The 20,333-nt window shown below is 44.4% G+C and overlaps 1 protein-coding gene across 2 annotated transcripts in view; it reads left to right on the forward strand.

The window, feature by feature from the left end:
* The window catches only part of CFAP74 (cilia and flagella associated protein 74), a 78,768-nt gene extending 61,315 nt beyond the window's left edge, over positions 1-17,453 (forward strand). The window contains exons 28-39 of one of the 2 annotated variants that reach the window (XM_028740918.2): positions 1,188-1,315; positions 2,490-2,624; positions 5,134-5,243; positions 6,797-6,852; positions 9,165-9,284; positions 10,691-10,846; positions 11,773-11,899; positions 13,017-13,171; positions 14,044-14,179; positions 14,617-14,744; positions 15,508-15,642; positions 16,497-17,453. In XM_028740918.2, the coding sequence (XP_028596751.2) occupies positions 1,188-1,315; positions 2,490-2,624; positions 5,134-5,243; positions 6,797-6,852; positions 9,165-9,284; positions 10,691-10,846; positions 11,773-11,899; positions 13,017-13,171; positions 14,044-14,179; positions 14,617-14,744; positions 15,508-15,642; positions 16,497-16,595 (1,485 nt within the window). In that variant the 3' untranslated portion in view covers positions 16,596-17,453. Of the gene's footprint in view, positions 1-1,187; positions 1,316-2,489; positions 2,625-5,133; positions 5,244-6,796; positions 6,853-9,164; positions 9,285-10,690; positions 10,847-11,772; positions 11,900-13,016; positions 13,172-14,043; positions 14,180-14,616; positions 14,745-15,507; positions 15,643-16,496 lie in introns of those variants that run through there. The other variant, XM_077931329.1, reaches the window with a different exon arrangement.
* The last annotated feature ends 2,880 nt before the right edge of the window (positions 17,454-20,333 follow it).

The raw sequence follows: 20,333 nt of genomic DNA on the forward strand, positions 1-20,333 counted from the left end.
AGCCCAAGAAGTTGTTGTTGTTGCTTAGTCGTTTAGTCGTGTCCGACTCTTCGTGACCCCATGGACCAGAGCACGCCAGGCACTCCTGTCTTCCACTGCCTCCCGCAGTTTGGTCAAACTCATGCTGGTAGCTTCGAGAACACTGTCCAACCATCTCGTCCTCGGTCGTCCCCTTCTCCTTGTGCCCTCCATCTTTCCCAACATCAGGGTCTTTTCCAGGGAGTCTTCTCTTCTCATGAGGTGGCCAAAGTATTGGAGCCTCAGCTTCAAAGTATTGGAGCCTCAGCCCAAGAAGTAGGGAGGGTAAAAGCCATTGACAGTGAAAGCCAACCAATTCTAGTTTTGTCCCCATCCTTTAATGGTGACACTAAGGAGGAGGATGCTAGCAGGCAGTGGTTGTAAGGTAGAAGACAGGGGGGGCGGGACCTGTCTGCAGGCAGACTGAGGTTGGTGGGGCAGTGCCCCATTTGCCCTTATGAATCAGTCTCTACTACCCATTCTTCAGCAACTGATATTCAAAGGCACATTGCCTCTGGTATTGGAGATAGTGATGGTCTTTCCTCATCAACCTCCTGTTAACATTTTGCTCTCCAGACATGCCTATTTCTACCGTATCCCTGCTCTTGCCCACAAATCAGCCCCTATCGACAAGCAGTCCATTACGAGAAGGGCTCACAGAGCCAGAAGCAACTTGTTGGGTGGGGAGGAGCCACTACAATCACTTCCCAGAATGTAGATTGCTGTTGCTTTCCAGGAGGGGTGAGGCAATGGGGAGGTCAGTGTGGGGCAAAGGCATCAGCAGGAGCACTGGATTGGCTCTGTGAGTGCATTTACACCATGCAGACCTTCCTGACACCTTGCCAATCCCCACCGTAACCAAGCGTTCCACCTGCCAGAAAGCAAGCATAGTGACTCCTTCACACCTGGTGATCCACTTCTACACAAGGTCCTCATTGGAAGTGGAGTCCATGTCTTGCCCCCATAGCACAACAGATTCCTTCCCCATAATTCTCCTCTCTACTCAGCTCTGTTCTCATCTTCCTTTCCCCTCCCATTAGGCACCTGCTTTCAGCAAGGGGAGGTTTGCTCTGACTCCCCCCATTCCAGCAGTTAACCAAAAGGCTTTGCTTCCCTGCTTCTCTCTCTCTCTCTCTCTCTCTCTCTCTCTCTCTCTCTCTCTCTGGCAGAGAAGGAAAGAGGAAGCCCTTCTTACCCGGAAAGATGGAAAGAGGCCATCAAGCATATTATCCATGAGTCAAATCTCAAAGCACACCCGACCATTTCAGCCGCCCAACCCAGAGGACATCTCTCCAGAGTGCGTGAAAAAAGGCATTTTTCATTTCCCTCATCCACAGCTGACCAAGTACACCTCTCCATGACTGTCAGGGTGCATGCCAGGGTGTGGACAGCTAATTCAGGCTCGCATCAGGCTTGGGAAATCTTTAGCACAATGCCCTCAGTGGGCCATCCTCCTACACTAGCACCCTTCCCCCCATTATGGATTTATCTAATGGTAAAAGTGAGTAGCCAAGAGCTGCTGTTTCCCACAAACCCCAGAGTGATGCTTTGTCAAACTTCAGCATTATGGGATTTTTTTTAATAGTGGCTCATAGCCACCCAGCATGAGAGTAGGCAGGATAGGCTTCAGAGATGGTAGATTCTGCTAGGGCATTGGGACCCCAGAATAACTGAAGACTTAAGAACAAACAAGCAGGAAACAGGCAAGCAGAGCTGGTGCAACTCATTTGCAGAGCACCACAATGGCTGCTCCCACACCTAATCAATAATCTACAATTTAGGATAGATTCCTAATGGATTAGCCAGCAGTCTCCCTTACAAAAGATGTGGCCAGCAACCTTGCCATTTGATGGAACTCTCTCCAGCAGTCATCCTGGCTTCTTTTTAATAATAATAATTTTTATTTATACCCCGCCCTCCCCAGCCAAGGCCGGGCTCAGAGCGGCTTACAAGCAATAATAAAAACAAATTAAATGATTACAACTTAAAAACAAAATTAAAAATACAACATTAAAATATTGAAACATTAAAATATTAAAATGTAGCCTCATTGCAGGAGGAGAAGGAAAAGAAAAAAGAAAGAGAGGGAGGGAGGGAATCAAATTGGCTCCAAGCCAAAGGCCAGGCGGAACAACTTTGTCTTACAGGCCCTGCAGAAAGAAATCAGATCCTGCAGGGCCCTGGTCTCATGAGGCAGAGCTTCTAAGCAGGTAGGGCTGTAACTCAGTAGCAGAGCATCATTTATGGGAGTAGCAGAATTAACCTTTACTTGTGTAATTTGGTCAGCGGTTCGAATCCCTGCAACGGAGTGAGCTCCTGTTGCTCAGTCTCTGCTCCTGCAAACCTAGCAGTTCGAAAGCACGCCAGCACAAGCAGATAAATAGGTACCGCTGTGGCAGGAAGGTAAACGGCTGATTTGTTTTGCTTTTCTTTTTTCCTTGCCATCAATGTTCTCTTTTCCTCCTCTCTAGTTCCGAAGAGTATATCGCAGCTCATTTATCTCTGATCCGGAGCTTCGCCAACCACTTCGACAAATATGTTATCCCTTGCCTGATAGCATGTGGAGATATAGACGAGAAGAAAGGAACTGAAAACCTACACTACAAGTACAGTGATGAATGTGGAACTAAATATATACAGAGCCGCCTGCCAGGCCATTGATTCAGCTAGCCCAGTATTGTCTGCCATTGAAAGGGAGAGCCTTATTATTATTATTATTATTATTATTATTATTATTATTATTATTTGTACCCCACCCATCTGTCTGGGTTGCCCTAGCCATTCTGGGTGGCTAGTTTTGGTTGAACTCCAACTCCTATCATCCCAAAGGATTGGCCATGCTGGCTGGAGCTGTTGGGAGGCAGGGTCCAGCTACATCCAGAGGGCCACAGGTTTCCCATCTGCATTGTAACCAGCCTTGATAAAAGACAGTGCAGCTACTCCTACAGAGACACAGAAGGCAGCCTTCTTTTTTGGATGGTGCTCCCAGCTCCCAAGAGCCTTCTGTCCAGGGAAGGGAAACCTGTGGGCCTCTGAGATGATGTTGAGAGAAAGATATATACAGTTAGTCAGATCAAAATATCCATTCTTATGGAGTTGAATGGTGCTGCAGTCTTGTTAGGGTGGCTCTGAATTCTCTTGATCCGAATCAGGGGTGGGGAACCTGTGGACCTCTGTGATGTTGTTGGACTACAGCCCCCATCGTCCCTGATATTGGCCCTGCTGGCTAGGACTGATGGGAGCTGGAGTCCAACAACATCTAGAGGGCTGCTGGCTTCCCATTCTTGGTCTGTTAACTGAAAGCGGCTCTCCAGGGTCAATTGCAGAGAGTGAGAGATCTTTCCCATCTCCTTCCCCTTCTAACTGTGGAGACGCTGGGGATTAAAGCCAAGGCCTCCTGCATGCCGAGCAGGTGCGTTATCTGGGAGCTGCGATCCCCCATACAGTTCATGTGGCGGGGGTGTTGTTGTTGTGGTTGCTTTGGCTACATCTGTAGCTGCTAAAATTAGCAAGTAGTCTGTGTGCCTGTTGCAACAGACACAGACTTCTTTGCGTCACAGGATAATTAAAGGCTAGACTTGCTCAAGCATACTTTTGTCAGACTTGTACCCTGGCCATATAGTTTTAAATGCCTTGAGCATAGATGTAGATGGGAATTGGAGTGTGGGTGTGTGAGAGAGAGTGCACTGCTTCCCCCGCCACATGGCAGTGTATCAGGGGTCACTTTTAAAGTAGCTATTTTGTTCTATTAAATATGAAAATGGAAAAGGAAAAGGAAAAGGGAAAAAACACTTGTTGTAATTTACCACTGCACTGATGGATTATTTGCAGTAGGGGTTGAGTGGATAGGTAAACCAGTTAAGAAGCTTACTACACAAAGCCAGCTGGAACAAGTGCTGCTGTGGTGTAGTTATTAGAGTGCTGGACTGGGACCCAAGAGGCCAGAGTTGAAATCCCCACTCGACCATTAAGCTTTCTCGGTGTGACCTTGGGCCAGTCGCAGTCTCTCAGCCTCGCCTACTTCACAGCGTTTTTGTGAGGATAGAATGGGGTGAGGCTGATCCGTGTCCATCACCCTTTGTTCCTTGGAGAACAGGCGAGATATAAATGTAATAATAATGATTAATAAAACAGTAATAAATAATAAATTGGTTAGTGTAGCACAGTGGGGAAAATGACTAAAATGTAACCTAGGCAGTTCTGGTTCCAATCTTGCTTCTCTCATGAACTAACTTCATGGCTTTGGGCCAGGGCTGGAGAAGCTTTGGCCCTCCAGAGGTTATTGCACTCCAGTTCCCATCAGTCCCAGCCAGTGCTCAGGGATGGTGGGAGTTGTGGTCCAGCAACCTCTGGAGGGTCAAAAGTTCCCCAACCCACCCTTAGGCCAACCATTCTTTCTCATCCTCTGCCCCCTTGTGCAGCATAGGGAAAATGTATGTCTCTCCTACTTTTCAAGGAGTGTGGTTGTTGTTCATGAATTTATTTATAAAGTTCCTAGTTTCCTCAGCACCATACAAAGATTAAGAAAGGAATCTCTGTCCCCGGCCGCAGGCTAATAAATACGATGCAGAAAGAGAAAGAAAATAGGAAAGCACATAAATTTGGGCACCATGTTTTTGTTGTTGTCAGGATTAACTGAGGACCAAAGTAGTCATGATTCTCAATCCATAATTAAGAACCAGTCAGAGTAGATCCATTGAAATTAATGGACCTTACTTAGCCATGAGGGAGGAGGAGAGGTTTAGCCCTTTCTCCCCTCCCACTATTGTCCCAGCAAAAATCCCCTCCCTTTACTCTATACTACCATTAGCCCAAAGGAAAACGTTCTTTTTTCATACCTTCTAGACTCTTAATTCTACTGCTGATTCAAAATCCATATTAGGGCAATATCATTTTTAGCCCAATCCAAATATCAGATATTGGTGCACAAGCCTTCAAGTTCAAGAAAACTGTATTTCCAATGCCTCCCATTTTCAAGCCATGTTTGCACATACTGTACTTGAGACCTTGAATAAAACACTAGGGTGACTTGCAGTCCATATATTGGAACAACCAGATACCTTATATATTCTGAGAGCAATCATCATTTTTCTTTATTTTTGTGTGTGTTTGTAGCCCTTATTTTACCTTGTACCTAGAGCTGCATTGTCCTTCCGTAGCACCTGCTCTTATGGTGATTTCGAATAATGGGAGAACAGTCTTCAACTTTGGGGATGTTGCCGTAGGTATGGAACCAAGCCTCCTCACACCCTATTGCTAGAACGGTGTTAAAGCAGCAAAAATATGTCATGAGTCTTAAGATGGAGTGTAGAAGGGTGCAGTAGACCTTGGAAGATGCTGAACTCTTTCACGGGGGGTTTTTAAAGGGAGGTTGCATGGGCATCTATCAAGGAATCTTTAGCTCTGATTTCTGCATTGCAGGGGGTTGGGAAACACATGGGGTGATCTCCAGGCTGTAAACATTTTGCAGGAGGGACTGGAACACTTAACTGGAACTGTAGGTTTGTGCAGTTAAAGTGAATTAAAGGACCTGGCACAACAATTCCACTTAAAAAAAACAAAAGTGGTTTGGAAAGTGACAGGGAAATGCATTGAGAATTGTGGAGTGAACAAATGATTAGTGGGCCGATGGGTAAGTACCCCGCAAAGCAAATCAGGATGAATATCAGACGAGCGGTCATTTTCATATAACTTCTCCTTAAACAAACCAGACCAAATGCTCAGTAAAGAGCTGAGTTGGTTTAATCGCTACACAAGCTGCTCCCCCACTTTTTAAAACATAAAATCCACCCATTAGCCAGATCTGTCTTGAGCCTTGTAGAGAGTTAGGAATGTTTAAAGCGACATGATAGTGCTATAAATGTATACCACAGATGGGGCTGTAGTGCTGAATCAGGAGGGACTCCCTTGTTTGAGTCTTTGCCTTTACTGTGAACTCACTAGATAACTTTAGAACACACACAGTCTGATTCTTGACATGGCTCAAACCATATATTGTCCCTAAAAGGGCATTGGCAGCCACACTGTATTTATTTAACAAGGCTTATGCCATTGCCTAATCACCAAAAGCCTCTAAGACTTTCCCATAAAAAATGCAAATAATAATAATTTAAAATGCTAATACGTAGTTGGGGTTGTTATGGGGAGGGAGCAGGGGGAAACTGTAACTGATTGTATGTTTGTTCTTATATTCAAAATTAATAAACATTTTTGTAGGTGCCAATAAAATCATATGTTAAAAAACTCAATTGACATAAACATTGATCAACATTGATCAAAATATAAATTAAAGCAGTTTTGCAACAAATGCATGTCATGAACATTACATGCTAAAAATTGCATGTGTTGGTAGACTTGCCTAAACAAAAAAAGTTTTAGCAGGTGCTGAAAACTAAACAGTCAATGGACAAGGAGTTCCAAAGAGTAGGTGCTGCAACACTAAAGGGTCAGTTCCTTGCATGTACCAAATAAACATTGTGTGGCACTTGTAAAAAGTGTCCGAGTTCTACACATGGAACAGCTGGACCTCTGTCTTCCCTACTGAAACATCTGAAAGCATCTTAAGAATAATTCTTTGATTTTTTTATTTTGATTTTTTTGGGGGGGGTGTTTTGTTTTCTGGAATAATATGAGAATGGCTTCCGGGTGGATTTTTAAAACAGACTTCCACTGGCTTGATTTCCTGGTTTGTTTGTTTGTTTTTATTTGTATGGCCGTCCAATAAAGATGCTTTCTGGGTGGCTCACCTTTGTAAATGCAAGGTTCTCTTGTTTATTAGGGCACACAGTTAAGAAAGAAGTGAAGCTACATAACATCTCTCAAGAACAGCTGGTTGTATCCTTTGCTTTGAATCATCCCCTCTCTGTTCCCCAAAATCTGTGGCTGCTCAGTAGAAGACATCAACTGGACTCACCTTCTGCTGTTTGGGGTGAAATATTCCAAATATTCCAAAATAAACACAATAGGATACTCACATATACTTCCATCTTCAAAGTCACAGGTTAGAATATTATATTATGGAGATACCTGTGCTACTAATTTAAGTTGGGTACCCATTGAATTGGCATGATTGCAACCAGAGGATCCTGAAAATTATGGTTTGGTGAGAGAGTTGAGAATCACTAGAGGTTTCCTCCACCACTTTGGAGAACTACTGTTCCCAGGGGTTTCCTGAGGAGCAGGAACAGTTTGTATCTGTAGTGGAGACAATGGAATAGTAGGTGCATCTTATAAGAGCACATCTCAGTTACTGAATTTCCTGTGCTGAGTGGGCAAGGATTGAAAGGGGCTATATTATCTATTTGTTTGAACCCAACACAATCTGGAACCCTGAAAAGGCAGCGTTCCCTGTCATCTGGATATAGGAGGCCCCTTCAGACCTTCTGCACTCAGCAATGGAATGGGTTGGAAGCCGAGCAGGTGGGGTCCTGTGCCCACTACCTGAACAAGGCCTTTGTGTTGGGATATTGCGGGTAAATTAAAATGCCAGGGATCTCGGAGTCATCAGCTATAGATCACATTCTTGTTTGTCACTGCCAGCAGCAATAGTGGGTAAGCCCGCTTGAGGTAAGGAACATAAAGTAAGATGATATTTTATATATACTGTACCATATTTTTCCGTGTATAACACACACCCTAATTTTGGGGACTCAAAATTAAGAAAATGGGGGGAGATTGCCCCCGTGTATAAGACTACCCCCCTTTTAACATTATTTTTTAGTAAAAAATACCCTAGTCTTATACACAGAAAAGTATGGTATATTTTTACTGTTTGTTAACTTCCTGTTGTGAAGCGTTTTTATAAATCTGCAAATAAATGAAATAGATGAGGCACTTTGCTACAACCTGCATATCAGCTGTCCACCATCTGATATTGTTCTTGGCATGCAATCTGAGGTGTTAGGGCGTGGCCTGGTGGAGGGGCAGCCAGCCCCATGTCATTTATGCTGGTCTGTCGATCTCTTGCTCCTTCCACTTTTATTTTATTATTTTTAATGTATACATCATTTACATGCCAAAATGGCTTCTAAGAAGTTTACATGTGTAAAATCAATTATAAAATCTATACGTAATTAAAATACACAGTGAAACAATTTCATGAAAACGTACATCCATAGCTAATATCTGCAATGAAACAAGCCAGAACAAAAGCATAGCAATTAAAAAAACAGTTAAAACTATTCGATCATGAAGTTAAAGTTCAGGAAAATGCTTGAACCCTAAACAGGTATGCATGTATTCAGGAGCCAGCAGAATGCTAATATTGATGGGGCCTCTCTTATTTCTGCAAGGAAGGCATTCCATACCACTGGTGCCATCAGTGAAAAAACCCACCTCCATGTAACCACAAGCTGATAATAATTAGGCCTCTTCCTTTGCTTACAAGGTTTTTCAACATAGTGCAAAGCAGAGTGCTGGTGAAACACCGATTCACCCCTCCATCTTAAGTTGCTCAGAAACCAGTGTTTGCATCTGCAGATCTAGATTAGCAGCTGAAGATTTTATGCAAGTGTACATCATAAGCCTGTGCCCAGAGTCTTTTATGTAGCCGGAAGTGCCCCTGTATGTAGTTAGGCAACACATGGCAACCCAACCAGGCTATGGTAGATCAATTCAGTCCTCTGGCAAATACTAATTACCGTATTTTTTGCTCTATAGGACGCACCCGGCCATAAGACGCACCTAGTTTTAGAGAGGGAGAACAAGGGGAAAAAAACTCTCCCTCTCTGTGCAGCGCCCCTTCAGTGAAGCGGGAGGAGAAATGGAGCCCCTTCCATTTCTCCTCCCGCTTCACTGAAGGGGTGCTGCGCAGCGCCTCTCCAGCAAAGTGAAGCCTCTGGAGCACAGCGGGAGCGCTCCCACTGCGCTCTGGAGGCTTCGCGTTGCTTTCGCTGAAGCCATGGAGCCTGCACTCACTCCATAAGATGCACACACATTTCCCCTTAATTTTTGGAGGGGAAAAAGTGCGTCTTATAGAGCGAAAAATACGGTAATATCTGAAGGGAAGTCTCCATGCTTGCTAATTCTTGTAATAGTCCCTAGGTAACAGATTGCCATGGCTGTCTCCATTTCTTTTCTTTTTTGGGGGGTGGAGTGGTTGCTTTGGTTACCACTAAACTTGTATTTCCTTGAGCTGTCATTTTCAGCTGGGATATTCCTTCTTGAATCCCTTTGGATCCTTCACGGTGCTAAATCCTTTCTGGACACTGGAGGAAGGCGAATCCCGCAATCTTCTCATCTCATTCTGCCCAGAGGAGAACACACCAGTGAGTCTCTAAACAAGGAATTGGTTTAGTTTATTTCATTGGTGTCCCACCTTTCCTCCAAGGGGATCGTACTGCAAGGGTGGAGAACCTCAAGCCCAGGAATCAACTGCGGTCCTCCAGGCTTCATTATTTGACCCTCAGAACTCTCCACAGGCCACAACCCCTTCCACACCATTCCCTGGGCCTGCTGAAATTCTTTGAGGATGTGTCCTTGAACTAGGATAGCTTGGATAAATGTATGGGTTATGAACTATGCTAATGCCTCTTCCTTACCTGGATGAAAGATGGAGGTAGGGTTGTGTGTGTGAGTGTAGAACATCTGACTTTTCAGTGGTTGAAATGTTGCCTATGTACAAAGGTAAGAGGCACATCCATTGCTCCCCCCCCTTTTTTTTTTACCTCTGGCTTTGCCCACCACTGGAATGTGGCCCCTGGAAAGTTCTCCACAAGGAAATGTGGCCCTCTGGCTGAAAAAGGTTCTGCAGCCCTGGCATACTCTCCTCTGTACCCATTTTATCTTAAGGTCCGGTTTATATGTGACGCAGACTTCATGACAGGTGGTTAATCGTGCATGAGTTCTGCATGCCCCCACCATGCTTAAATATACCTGTCACATGCGCTGTCCCACAATACATGCTGTGTTAGCATGCCAGCAGAGTCTGTGCTCAGATCATGTATGCCTGGCTTGTTAACGCTGGGCAGACATGTTAAGTGCACAGGGAAGGGCCAAAAAATTTTGCCGCCTGAGGCAGTGCAGCCGGCAGACACGGTTCCCCTCAAAGTCCGGCTACAAGGCCAGCTAGGTTATTTTGGCACCTGAGGGATGAAATCTCACAGGCACATCTTCCACCTCTCTGATGACAGTAATACAAAAAAAAATTCAGTTCAATTAACTATAAGTACAAACAGACAGACATATTAAAACAAAGAATGAATATGCATATATAAATAGAAATGTGTATGTACATTTAAGTATATCACACATTCAAATGAAAGCCAGGTGGAGCCAGAGCCAATAACAGGCAGAGCCACATCCTGACTGGTTGTAAGAAGGCAGGCAAGTGGTAGCTAGCTGAGAGGAGACTGAGGTTGGTGGGTCAGTGCCCCCATTTGCTCATTAGTCCAAGTGTACAGAAAACAAACATGGCTGTCCCTAGTGGTTTTCTTCTGTACAATTTGCCCTGAGAATGATGTAATGTTATCAAGTGCCAATGCTCCCACTGGGACTTAGTCCCTTCCCCTTTGAGACAAATGGGTCTAGCCATCCGTAGTGGACACTTTACTACCAATAGCCCCTAAATATCAGGAAGGTGACACTGACACTCAGCTTTTATTGAGCCCCTTAGGTGGCTCATGCCACCTAAAATAATACTATCTTTACTGACCAGTAATGTTTTATCCCACAGTACTTTGAAATGCTGGAGATCCGTAGTGGGAAATTTACTCTAACCCTTACCCTGACAGGCCAGGGTGTCATCCCTTCAATTTCTTGCTCAGTGGAAGGAGACGTATTCGACATGGGATATGTTCTTGCTAAGGAAACAGCCACTGCCACTTTCAAGGTAAATCACAACTGCACTGTGAATAGGGATGTTGAAGGATTCCATCAGAAATGGAAAGAGATGGTCCGTCTGAGTTCAGGAACAGAAATTACGCACGTATATAAAAGCAGTACAGTTTTACCTTGGATCCCAAACATGGCAAACCCAGAAGTGGGTGTTCTGGTTTGCAAACATTCTTTGGAACCCAAACATCTGACTACAATTCCCATCATCCCTGACCACTGGTCCTGCTAGCTAGGGATCATGGAAGTTGTAAGCCAAAATATCTGAAGGGCCGAGGCTTGGAATAAACAATACTGTAAAAAGCCAGGAGAAAGTATCCTCCAAATCCCAAGTGATGACCAGAACGAGTGTATTTATATGATTGTTTTTTACAGGGACAAAGCAAACAATGCCTTGAATTAGTGGCTAAGACACTGGGCTATGAATCAAGAAACCCCCAGTTTGAATCCCACCTCTGCTTCACAACTCCCTAGCTGGCCTTAGGCAAACCACAGCCTCTGTCCCCTCATCTGCAGCCTGTGGGATAATAATACTTACTTACCTCACAGGAAGGGTGGGGAACTAGTGGACCTCCAGCTGTTGCTGGACTGCAGCTCCCATCATCCTTGGCCCAAGCTGCCTGGGGCTGATGGGAGCTGGAGTCTAGCAACACTCAGAAAGTACAGGTTCTCCATCACTTCTGTACAGAGTAAGGATTACAACTAGATCACACACGCAAAGCATTTAGAATACTTGAAGGTGGTATACTTGAAGGTGGTATAAGGTTGCTGCAGCTGATTGCTATTATTGTTAATCAAGATTCCTTGTTAATATAAATGTGCCCATGCATGGATATAGCAGAAAGACAACCACAGAAAAAGGTTGAAGTCAGTTTGCAGGAACACAGCTTTTGACTCTGCTGTTGGTTGATTGGTCTCTTGCAGATAGAGAACACTTCAAATCTGACCCTGAAATACAATATTCTTCTTGACTCGCTCTCACCAAGCAGAGAGAGAGAACAGCCAAAGATTCCCCCTTTCCTCGCATCTCCAGGGAAAGCAGACGTAGTTGGTAAATAATTGCTCTTAATGCTTTTGAATATTAATTGATGGAAGTGATGGAGATAATTGTGGACTTACTCAAAGCAATCCTGTGTTGATCAGGATCTGTATATATTCTGTGAAAGTAATTCTAAGAGTAGGCGCAGTTGCTGTTTATAATTCCAGCCACACGGTGTAAGTAGGGATGTTGGAGAATTCTTTCGGAACCAGGAGTGGAAATTGCCGCAATCCACACATTCGTCCGAGGTCAGGAACAGAAATCACACAATCACCCGCCATCCTTTTTTAGTTCATGAACATAACATAAATAATTACATTATTTTCTGCATCATTTTTGACATTCCTTTTCCACTGAAATTAATTTAAGGAATAACTGTTTTCATTTTGGTCAGAGCAGGTAGTGAGATGTATAGCATAAGTTTTAGCAAAAGCCAAACTGTAGCAGTTTGCAGCAGTTCCTGCCCTCAGATTTACAATCTGGAAGGTGCAGCGTGAAAGGGAAATGGGCTGGCCCTGCTTTTCTTCTCTGCAGCAGACGAATGGAATAGCTGCTGCTGGATGGCAGATGAAGGAGAGGAAAAAGCCTATAGAGTTGGAGTTAACAAAATGTAGGCTACAGTGTTTAAATGGCCCTGGTCAACTAAGCAGCAGATTTTTAGATGGTTACTTTTAATACAACTATTTACAAGCACCATCTTCATTCCTACCTGCATAGGAAAGAATGAGGATCTCTCCTCTAAGATGAAGACTGCTATGACTGCTGAAATCTTAAGTAATCTTTTCTCACATGCATAGTTATGCGGCTTTACTTAATAAACTAAAAACAGATAGGGCTTCCTTGGCCAGGTGACAAGCCTTGTGTTCAATATTTGCTTTGAATTGTTCTAATCTGTGGTACTTTAGTTCCCTAAGCCGTGTGTATGTGTGTTGTGTGTTTCTCTTTTATACCTTTTTACAAGCTTGACAGCAGGCTCCAGCTTAATACTTTTAATCATCCAGATTTTTTCCAGCTTTGCTGCTGGGTTTTTTACCTCTCCTGTAGAACAGAGTGCTGAAAATATTGGCCAAGGAGATGTGGCTCTCCAGCTGCTTTTCTCCTACCAGTTTGTGTTTCCATCTTTTCCCAGGTACACAAAATTACAATGGCTTGAGTGTGTTCAGCGTCTCTCCCGTGGAAGGCACCATCACTTTCAAGAAGTGTCAGGAGTTCACCATCACCTTCAGCCCTGATCATGAGAGCCTGTATTATTCCGATTGCATCCACATTTTAATCTTTGGCAAGGTGAGATTGGCTCAGGTAGGGCTCTGAACATCAGTTGCTGGAAACTGCAGGAGGGGAGAGTTCTGCTCAGGTCCTGCTAGTGTCCTGGAATCCCCAGCATCTCCAGGTAGGGCTAGGAGTGTCTGCAGTCTGAAACCCTGGAGAACTGCTGCCAGCCAGTATTGGCGTCACTGAGCTAGGTGGACCCAATATGGTCTAGCTATATAAGGCAGCTTCCTTTGTTCCTGTATCTTAAAGACAGGGCTGAGTGGTGTGGCATTTGTTTTGCATGCAGAGGATTCCAGGTTCAACCCCCAGCATTTCCAGGTAGCAAGTGCCAGGGAAGACTCCTTCTTGAAAGCCTGGAGACTCACCTCCAATCGGTGTTGAGAGTCCGATGCAGTGTAAAACAGCTTCCTATGTTCCTAAGGCTCTTGTAAATTTGGTTCTTGGTACACTATGTGTGGCACAATCCAAACAGAAGTGACTGGCCTCAAGGACTGAGTTGTGAAAGTGTCTTCCCTACTTTAAGATGAACCGGTGAATGAAGGAACATTGGTGATGAATGAGGAGTGCCATCTAGTGTTAACTAGGCCAAAGGGCAAAGCACTCTCAAACACCCTGGAAAAGCAACGAGAACAACTCTTCCCTTTGCAAAGCCACTAAAAAACCCCAACAAAGCCCAAACTTCATTTGGATTTCTACGAAGTTTCTGAACTTTGGTGGAGAGCTTTGAATGGTTGCCCAAAAGCAACCACTTAATTTCCAGACCACTTAATTGTTTAAAGAAAAAAAACCTCAAAGCTGTTTGCAAAGAGAATTGCTGCCGAAACTACTGAGGACTGCTGCAGTAAAGTGGAATAAACATTAGGCTGCGATAATCTTCTTTTTAGGAAACCATCCGTGTGATCCAGCTGAAAGGGGCAGCACGGAACCACATAATGTATGTGGAAGGAGGTGACCCGCTGGATGTGCCCATTGAGTCACTGGCCGTAACTACGTCTATGGCTGAAGAAGCAACCAAAGCAGGTAGCCCACCTTAAACCCATCCATATTGATGGATGAATCTCTGTTTCATTTTTAGAAGCATGTTTAGATTAACTTACCTCACCATGTAGAATGCTGATGTATGTTTTAATCTGTTTTTGTTTATTGCTGATTTATATGTTTTTAATTAGTTGTTTTTACTGATAATTTCATTGTCTTTTTTGGTAAACCGCTTTGAGAATTTTTTTATTAAACCAAGCAGTGTATAAATTTTATGAAACAAACAAACAAACAAACAAACAAACAAACAAACAAACAAACAAACAAACTGAAATTGGCATATTTGTCTATCCCTACCAGTTACAGTAGTTATGGTCCCTGTACAATCCCAATTAATACTGTTTGGGAGTGTATATGTATGTGTTTTTACCAACCTCTTGCCCCACCAACAATTACAACTGGATTTGTTTCTCCTGCAGAGAGCGGCAAGTCTACAAACTCCATTCTTCTGAACCTGGAATGTGTACAGTCAGAGACTTTTGTTATCCCAGCCACTCGGGAGCTGAGAGTTGGCGCGATACGAAGCACTCAGTTTGCATCAAAGAAGGTGCAGGAGCCATAGGGACCAGGCATATGTCAGTGGCTCCCAACACCCTCACCCTTAGAGGACCCAGCACAGTGGTTTTCTGGGAAACATGGGCCATATTCCAAGGAGTGTGTTAACACTGTTTGGAAGGGATGGGACTCAAGTTGTAGGAAAAAGCCAATCATCTCCCTCAGTCGTTTTCTACCCTTGCAAGTCTCTCTGCAGTTTTTGGCCTTCCTTCTCATGAGCCATTTTGCTAGCATAGGTAAAAGAGGCACATTGAGAAAGGGAGCGACAATACCCTGGGATGTGTCACCTGGGGAAAACTCCCACCACCGTTTCCCTGCAGGAGAATTGCAAAGAAGAAAAAGGGAAATGGAGGTATAGGTCAGGTCTGATGTCAGATGCAGTGGCAGAGACCCCATCGTTCTCTTACAGACCTTGGCAAACCAGCATGTAGAGTCCAGCTCTGCACATCTTTGTGTCTAGGGATGTCAGAGAATTCAATCACAAACAAAAATGGGAGCAGAAATTGCTGGTGTTCATTTTTTTTTACACCAGCACAAATCAGTGCTATAGATTCACCTTACTATGGGATACTTGGAAAAATTGAGATGGTCTCTTGCCTTCCTTAAAAAAAAAAAAAATCCCAGTTTGAATTAGTTCTACAAAGGAGGAGCAGGTCTTAGGGCATGTTAGCTTATTCACCCAGGCATGTTTTGTGCCATGAGGTTTCATCAGCCATAGTGTCTGACAGCGTGTTGTGAACCTTTCGTTTCTGCAGAATGTAGAATTCAACTGGGAAAACATGCAACTTCTTCAGCTAAAAGGATTCACAGTCGATCCTGTGAAAGGAAGCGTTGAGCGTGGACAAACCAAACCCATCAATGTTTCTTGGGTGCCCCCTGCTGGATCAAATGTATGTTGCAAGTTTTAAAATGTGCCATTTATTGCTATTGTATTATACTTCCCCAAGCAGCAGGATAGGAGGAGGGGAGTTTTTTATAAGGTCAGTTTCCCTGTTAAGCAAAGGAGGCTTAGGTAAAACACCAGCATAGCTGACAGAATATTCCATGTTCAACATCTGGCATCTGCAGTTAAAAGGATCTTGCATAGCCAGGCTTGAAACATCTCTGCCTGACATCCTTCAGAGACACTGCCAGTTAGATGTCTGGCCTAGATGGGCCAATGGTCAGACTCTGTAAAATGCATCTTCATATGTCCATGTGAAGCATGAGAGTCATTTTATAGGAGACACTCAGGGCTTTGTATATAAGGTGCAATTTTTATTTTTAATGCAAGTAGCAACTGATGTGGGGGCTGATAATTCTCCAGACTGCAGCAGGTGGTATGGGGAGAATTTAACTCTTTCCTTCCCTCTTGATCCTATTGGTGCCAATGGGGAATTCCCCTACCCCTTGCCTTAAAAGAAGCAAAGGAGGAATCTTCCTCAAGACCAGTGCTGATGGATGGTTGAAGTTGTATTTCAGCAACATCTGGAGGGTCACAAGTCTCCCATTCCTGCTCTTGATGAATCTATTTGGTTGTGGGGAGGGGGTGAGTGACATTTATGCACCCTTTATAACAGTACTGGAGCACCTGTGGCCCTCCAGGCAGTCTGTCAGCCCCAGCCAGCATGGCCAGTGGTCAGGGGTGACGGGAGCTGTAGTTCAGAAAACATAAATAAGTCAATGGGGAGGCAGGGCTAGCATTTCTGTCCACTGGGCTGCCTGCAATTTCTGCCTAGCACTTCCCTCCATCTTGTCTCTGCAGCCCAACCAGCCTGTGACTGGATCAGCCATATTGAATGTGAAGGGAGACATCAAGGAGGTGTACAGTGTCTACTTCATGGGCAGGATCGTGACCAAGTGAACTGCCACTGAGCAGAGGCTCCAAACTGCCCTTTCTGAAGAAAGATGGAGAAACATCGCTGGGGGTGTTGGATCATCCTCATGAATCTCCCAGAGCACCCAGAACTGAAGCAAAAGATAACAGATCAAAAAGAAGATGAGGAAAAGTCTGCAATCTGAAATGGCGCAATCCAGTTCCCTTAAAGTTGCTTAAATTGGGGGTCCTTTGTATCCTTTCATAACCAGCTCTACTGAAACTAGGAAGATTCCTTCAGAATATATGGGCCAAGGTGGGATCCTTTTAGCAGTCTCAGCTTTCAGTGACGGAAGGCACATGAAAGTCTTACTTTCCTTTTAAGCTCTGTGACTGTATCACCTGATTTCTTCCTTTTTTTGTTTTCTTTTTACTTTAAAGTTGCATTTGCGGAATCCAATTTTTATGGGAGCTGTGACACTTCCTCCCCCACCCCACCCACCCCCGCCTTTTGGATCTAAATCCTTTCCCTTTTGAAGCTGTAAATTACTCTAACAATCAGAATAATACAGGTAACCAAACACCAGCAAGGCTAATTGCAGTTTCAGAGCTATATAGATCTGGAAAGCAGGATGGGGAAGGGGGTCAAACTCCTCCTTCCACAGAGCCGCTGCTCTGATTTTTCTTTTACGTGATCCCTTATGGTTTTCTAGTAATGGTGATCCCAACTTATCTTCTGAAACTAGGAGGGATGTAGGTGGGGCGTTGAATTTGGCAAATAAGGTGGAGAATGAGACTCCACGGATGGATGGTTAGCAGCCAAATCTGCCATATTTCAAGGAACCCACTGATGACTTTAATTTGAGTCAATGCTGCACTGTTGTTTTGAATAAAGTCCTCTGAATACAAATATGTTTTTAAGTAGCTTACATTGTGTATTCAGCTGATTCAAACTTTTTAAAAAAGAAGAAGAAGAAAGGAGGTCTGGTATACTTTCTGGTATACTTTGGCAGGGGCCAAAGCGGCAAAAACTTATTATTTCCCCGTGGTGCCGGGACTGTCTCAATTTTGAACTCACACAGCCTCCAGTTGTTCAAGAAGCAATGTGTAGCCTGAAATGATGGAAGTTTGTGGGGGTTTTGAGCCCCAGATCCACACCCATCCACCATCCATCTTTGTAATCACACTGTGTGTTTCTTCCTTAGAAGTTCGCTTGACTGAAGTTTTTCCAGGCCTTTTGCAAACATATGTCAATCACTGTGAAGGGCAGCTAATAGCTGTTTATCCTCACAGTCTGATCAGCTGGCAGAACATTCCATCCTGGCCTCTGAGCCAATGAGGTCTGTTCCAGGGTGATAATTGCACACCACGGGTGGTGCTATAAATGACAATAATTATACTGTAGGAGCTTGCACTGCCCAGTATGTGGCTTCTGCATGCAAATGCTTGTTCCACAACCAGTTATTACAATAAATGTGTGCTACGTGGAATATTTGGTAATGTAAAGACTTGCAGACATCGCATGCTGTTGCATCAGTGTCAAGGCCTACCCAATCATACAAATCTCTTTGATTGATTGGTTGTGTGCCTGCGAAGATAGATGCAGCTTTAGATAACCTTTCGGAGCCAGGGGTTGTGAAACCTGTGGCCTTCTAGATGCCATTGGACTCCAACTCCCATCAGTCTCAGCACTGTCAGGGATGATGGGAGTTGTAGTCCAGCAACATCTGGAGGGCTGGAGGTTCCCCATCCCTGTTTTAGATCGCCCTGGTTGTTGTCAGAAATTGAGATACAGTATCCAATAAAGTTTTAGGGCGCAGAGATTTTGGAAGAAATCATGCTTTTGCTAGTTTATACCAAAATTGGATTAAGACGCACCCTCAGAGCCTCAGGCAGTGGTGGCTGATGCCCATTGGGACTGGTGGAACAGAAGGCAGCAAGACCAATAGTAGCTGGCACCAGAGTCAACGAAAGGCAGAGCCAACCCCATGAGTGGTTGCAAGTAAGGGCGCAGGTAGGTGAGGCTGACTGCCAGGAGGCTGAGGGTTGGTGGGGCTTTGCCCCACTGGACTGCACTTTTTAATGCATCTCTAGCCCCACCTTGAGTTGATTGAAATGAGTCCACTCTCAATCACTGGCTGAGTTACAGATGTGTTCATGACACATGTTTTGAAACACCCTCAGCTGTTCAGATTACAGCCTTCCCATCCTGGTGCCCTCTAGATATTTTGGATTGCAAACTCCCACCAGCCCTGTGCCCCTGGCCATGCTGGTTGGGGCTGATAGGAGACAATCTCCTGGAGGGCACCAGGTTGGGGAACTTGGATTCAGAAGGTGAAACAAACTGAATAGGGGCTCAGTGGTGGAGGTGGGAAGGGATCCTTTGGAGAAGGGGGTAGGTAGCATTATCAAAGTGTTGCTCAACTGCCTGGTGGGGTAAGAGTAATATGTGAAAAGCATTTGGAAGAAGGGGTTCCACATTGGTTTTCCATGCCTTCATAAGTCTGTTCCATCCAATTTCCACATTTATTATTATATTTATATTCTCTGAAGAGCTTGAAGTGGTGAACGTGGTTCTCCTTTCCCCCATTTTATCTTCACTACAACCCTCGAGGTGGGTAATGCTGAGAGACTAAGTGAGCAGCCCTAATCCTCACTGATCAATAGTCATTGCCTACCACTGAGCCCTCATCCTTCTAGTCCTACCAAAAGCATCCCCAGCAGATGACTCTCCAAACAATGCTTGAAGACCTCCATTGAGGGCAGAGCCCACCACCCCTCTGAGGCATTGGCTCCACTGTCAAATTGCTCTTTAGAAGTACAGTTGATGAGTCTTCATTTTTAATGGAGTGGGAGAACATTAAGCATTTCAGCTGTCAGTAACCAGGTGCTTTTAGCCTTTCTTCTTAAGGAAAGGGCTCCAGACTATTAATAGTTCCAATGACCTTTTCCTGGCCCTCTCCCACCCCCACCCCACCCTCTGTCTCATAGTTCCTACAGAAGGAGTGCAGTCTTGCACGTTTGCAGATAATAAAAGAATTTAGGGTGGTGTTTTCGTGCTTTTTAAAAGATTAAGTGAGCAGCATGGACTAGGATCCCAAGAACCTTAAGGTTGATCTAGTCTGGTTTCTTCAACTATAGCCCCCAGGCCCCGCAGAAAATTTCTTTGGGACGTGGGGAGCTTTCAAAAGCAAATTGTGATGAGGGAATCCAAAATCCCCACAGGGCATGTTGCTTTAGGGCCCATGTTAAGTACATCTTGGGTTCATGGTCCTTGTTGTTTTTTCTGGATTCAATCCCTCAGAAGCAATTGTTCTAGAGGAAAACTACATTGACAAGTGTGGGATCATATAAAGAGTTCCTCCTTTAAGCATAAACCCTTACATAGCCAACACGGCAGTACTCATGCAGAATATGAAGGTATATTTAGGCTTTGGAGGAACATCAGAATTTGTAGAAGTAATATATACATACAAACAAGGGGGTAATTCCCCCCTCTCTCACCCCCACCCCAATGAACCATGATCTCCAGATCCACAGTGTTATTGCATTATTGCCATCTGGAGGGGTGCTCTTGCAAGAAAAGCAGGACAAAAAAACCCCCAGAACACTTGTGGCAGGAAGTTTCAGCAGGAAGTCACGGGACCCACACTGATTGGAAATGAAGCTATAAAATGAAATGAATCTATGGATGCAAACAGGATTGTGTGTAAACCGCCCCAATACTGTCATGAGCACAAATAATTATGAATAAAAGTGAAGTCTGGAGAGCCCCTGAATGGGATA

This window comes from Podarcis muralis, chromosome 7 (genome assembly GCF_964188315.1).
Source record: "Podarcis muralis chromosome 7, rPodMur119.hap1.1, whole genome shotgun sequence".
NCBI lineage: Eukaryota > Metazoa > Chordata > Lepidosauria > Squamata > Lacertidae > Podarcis > Podarcis muralis.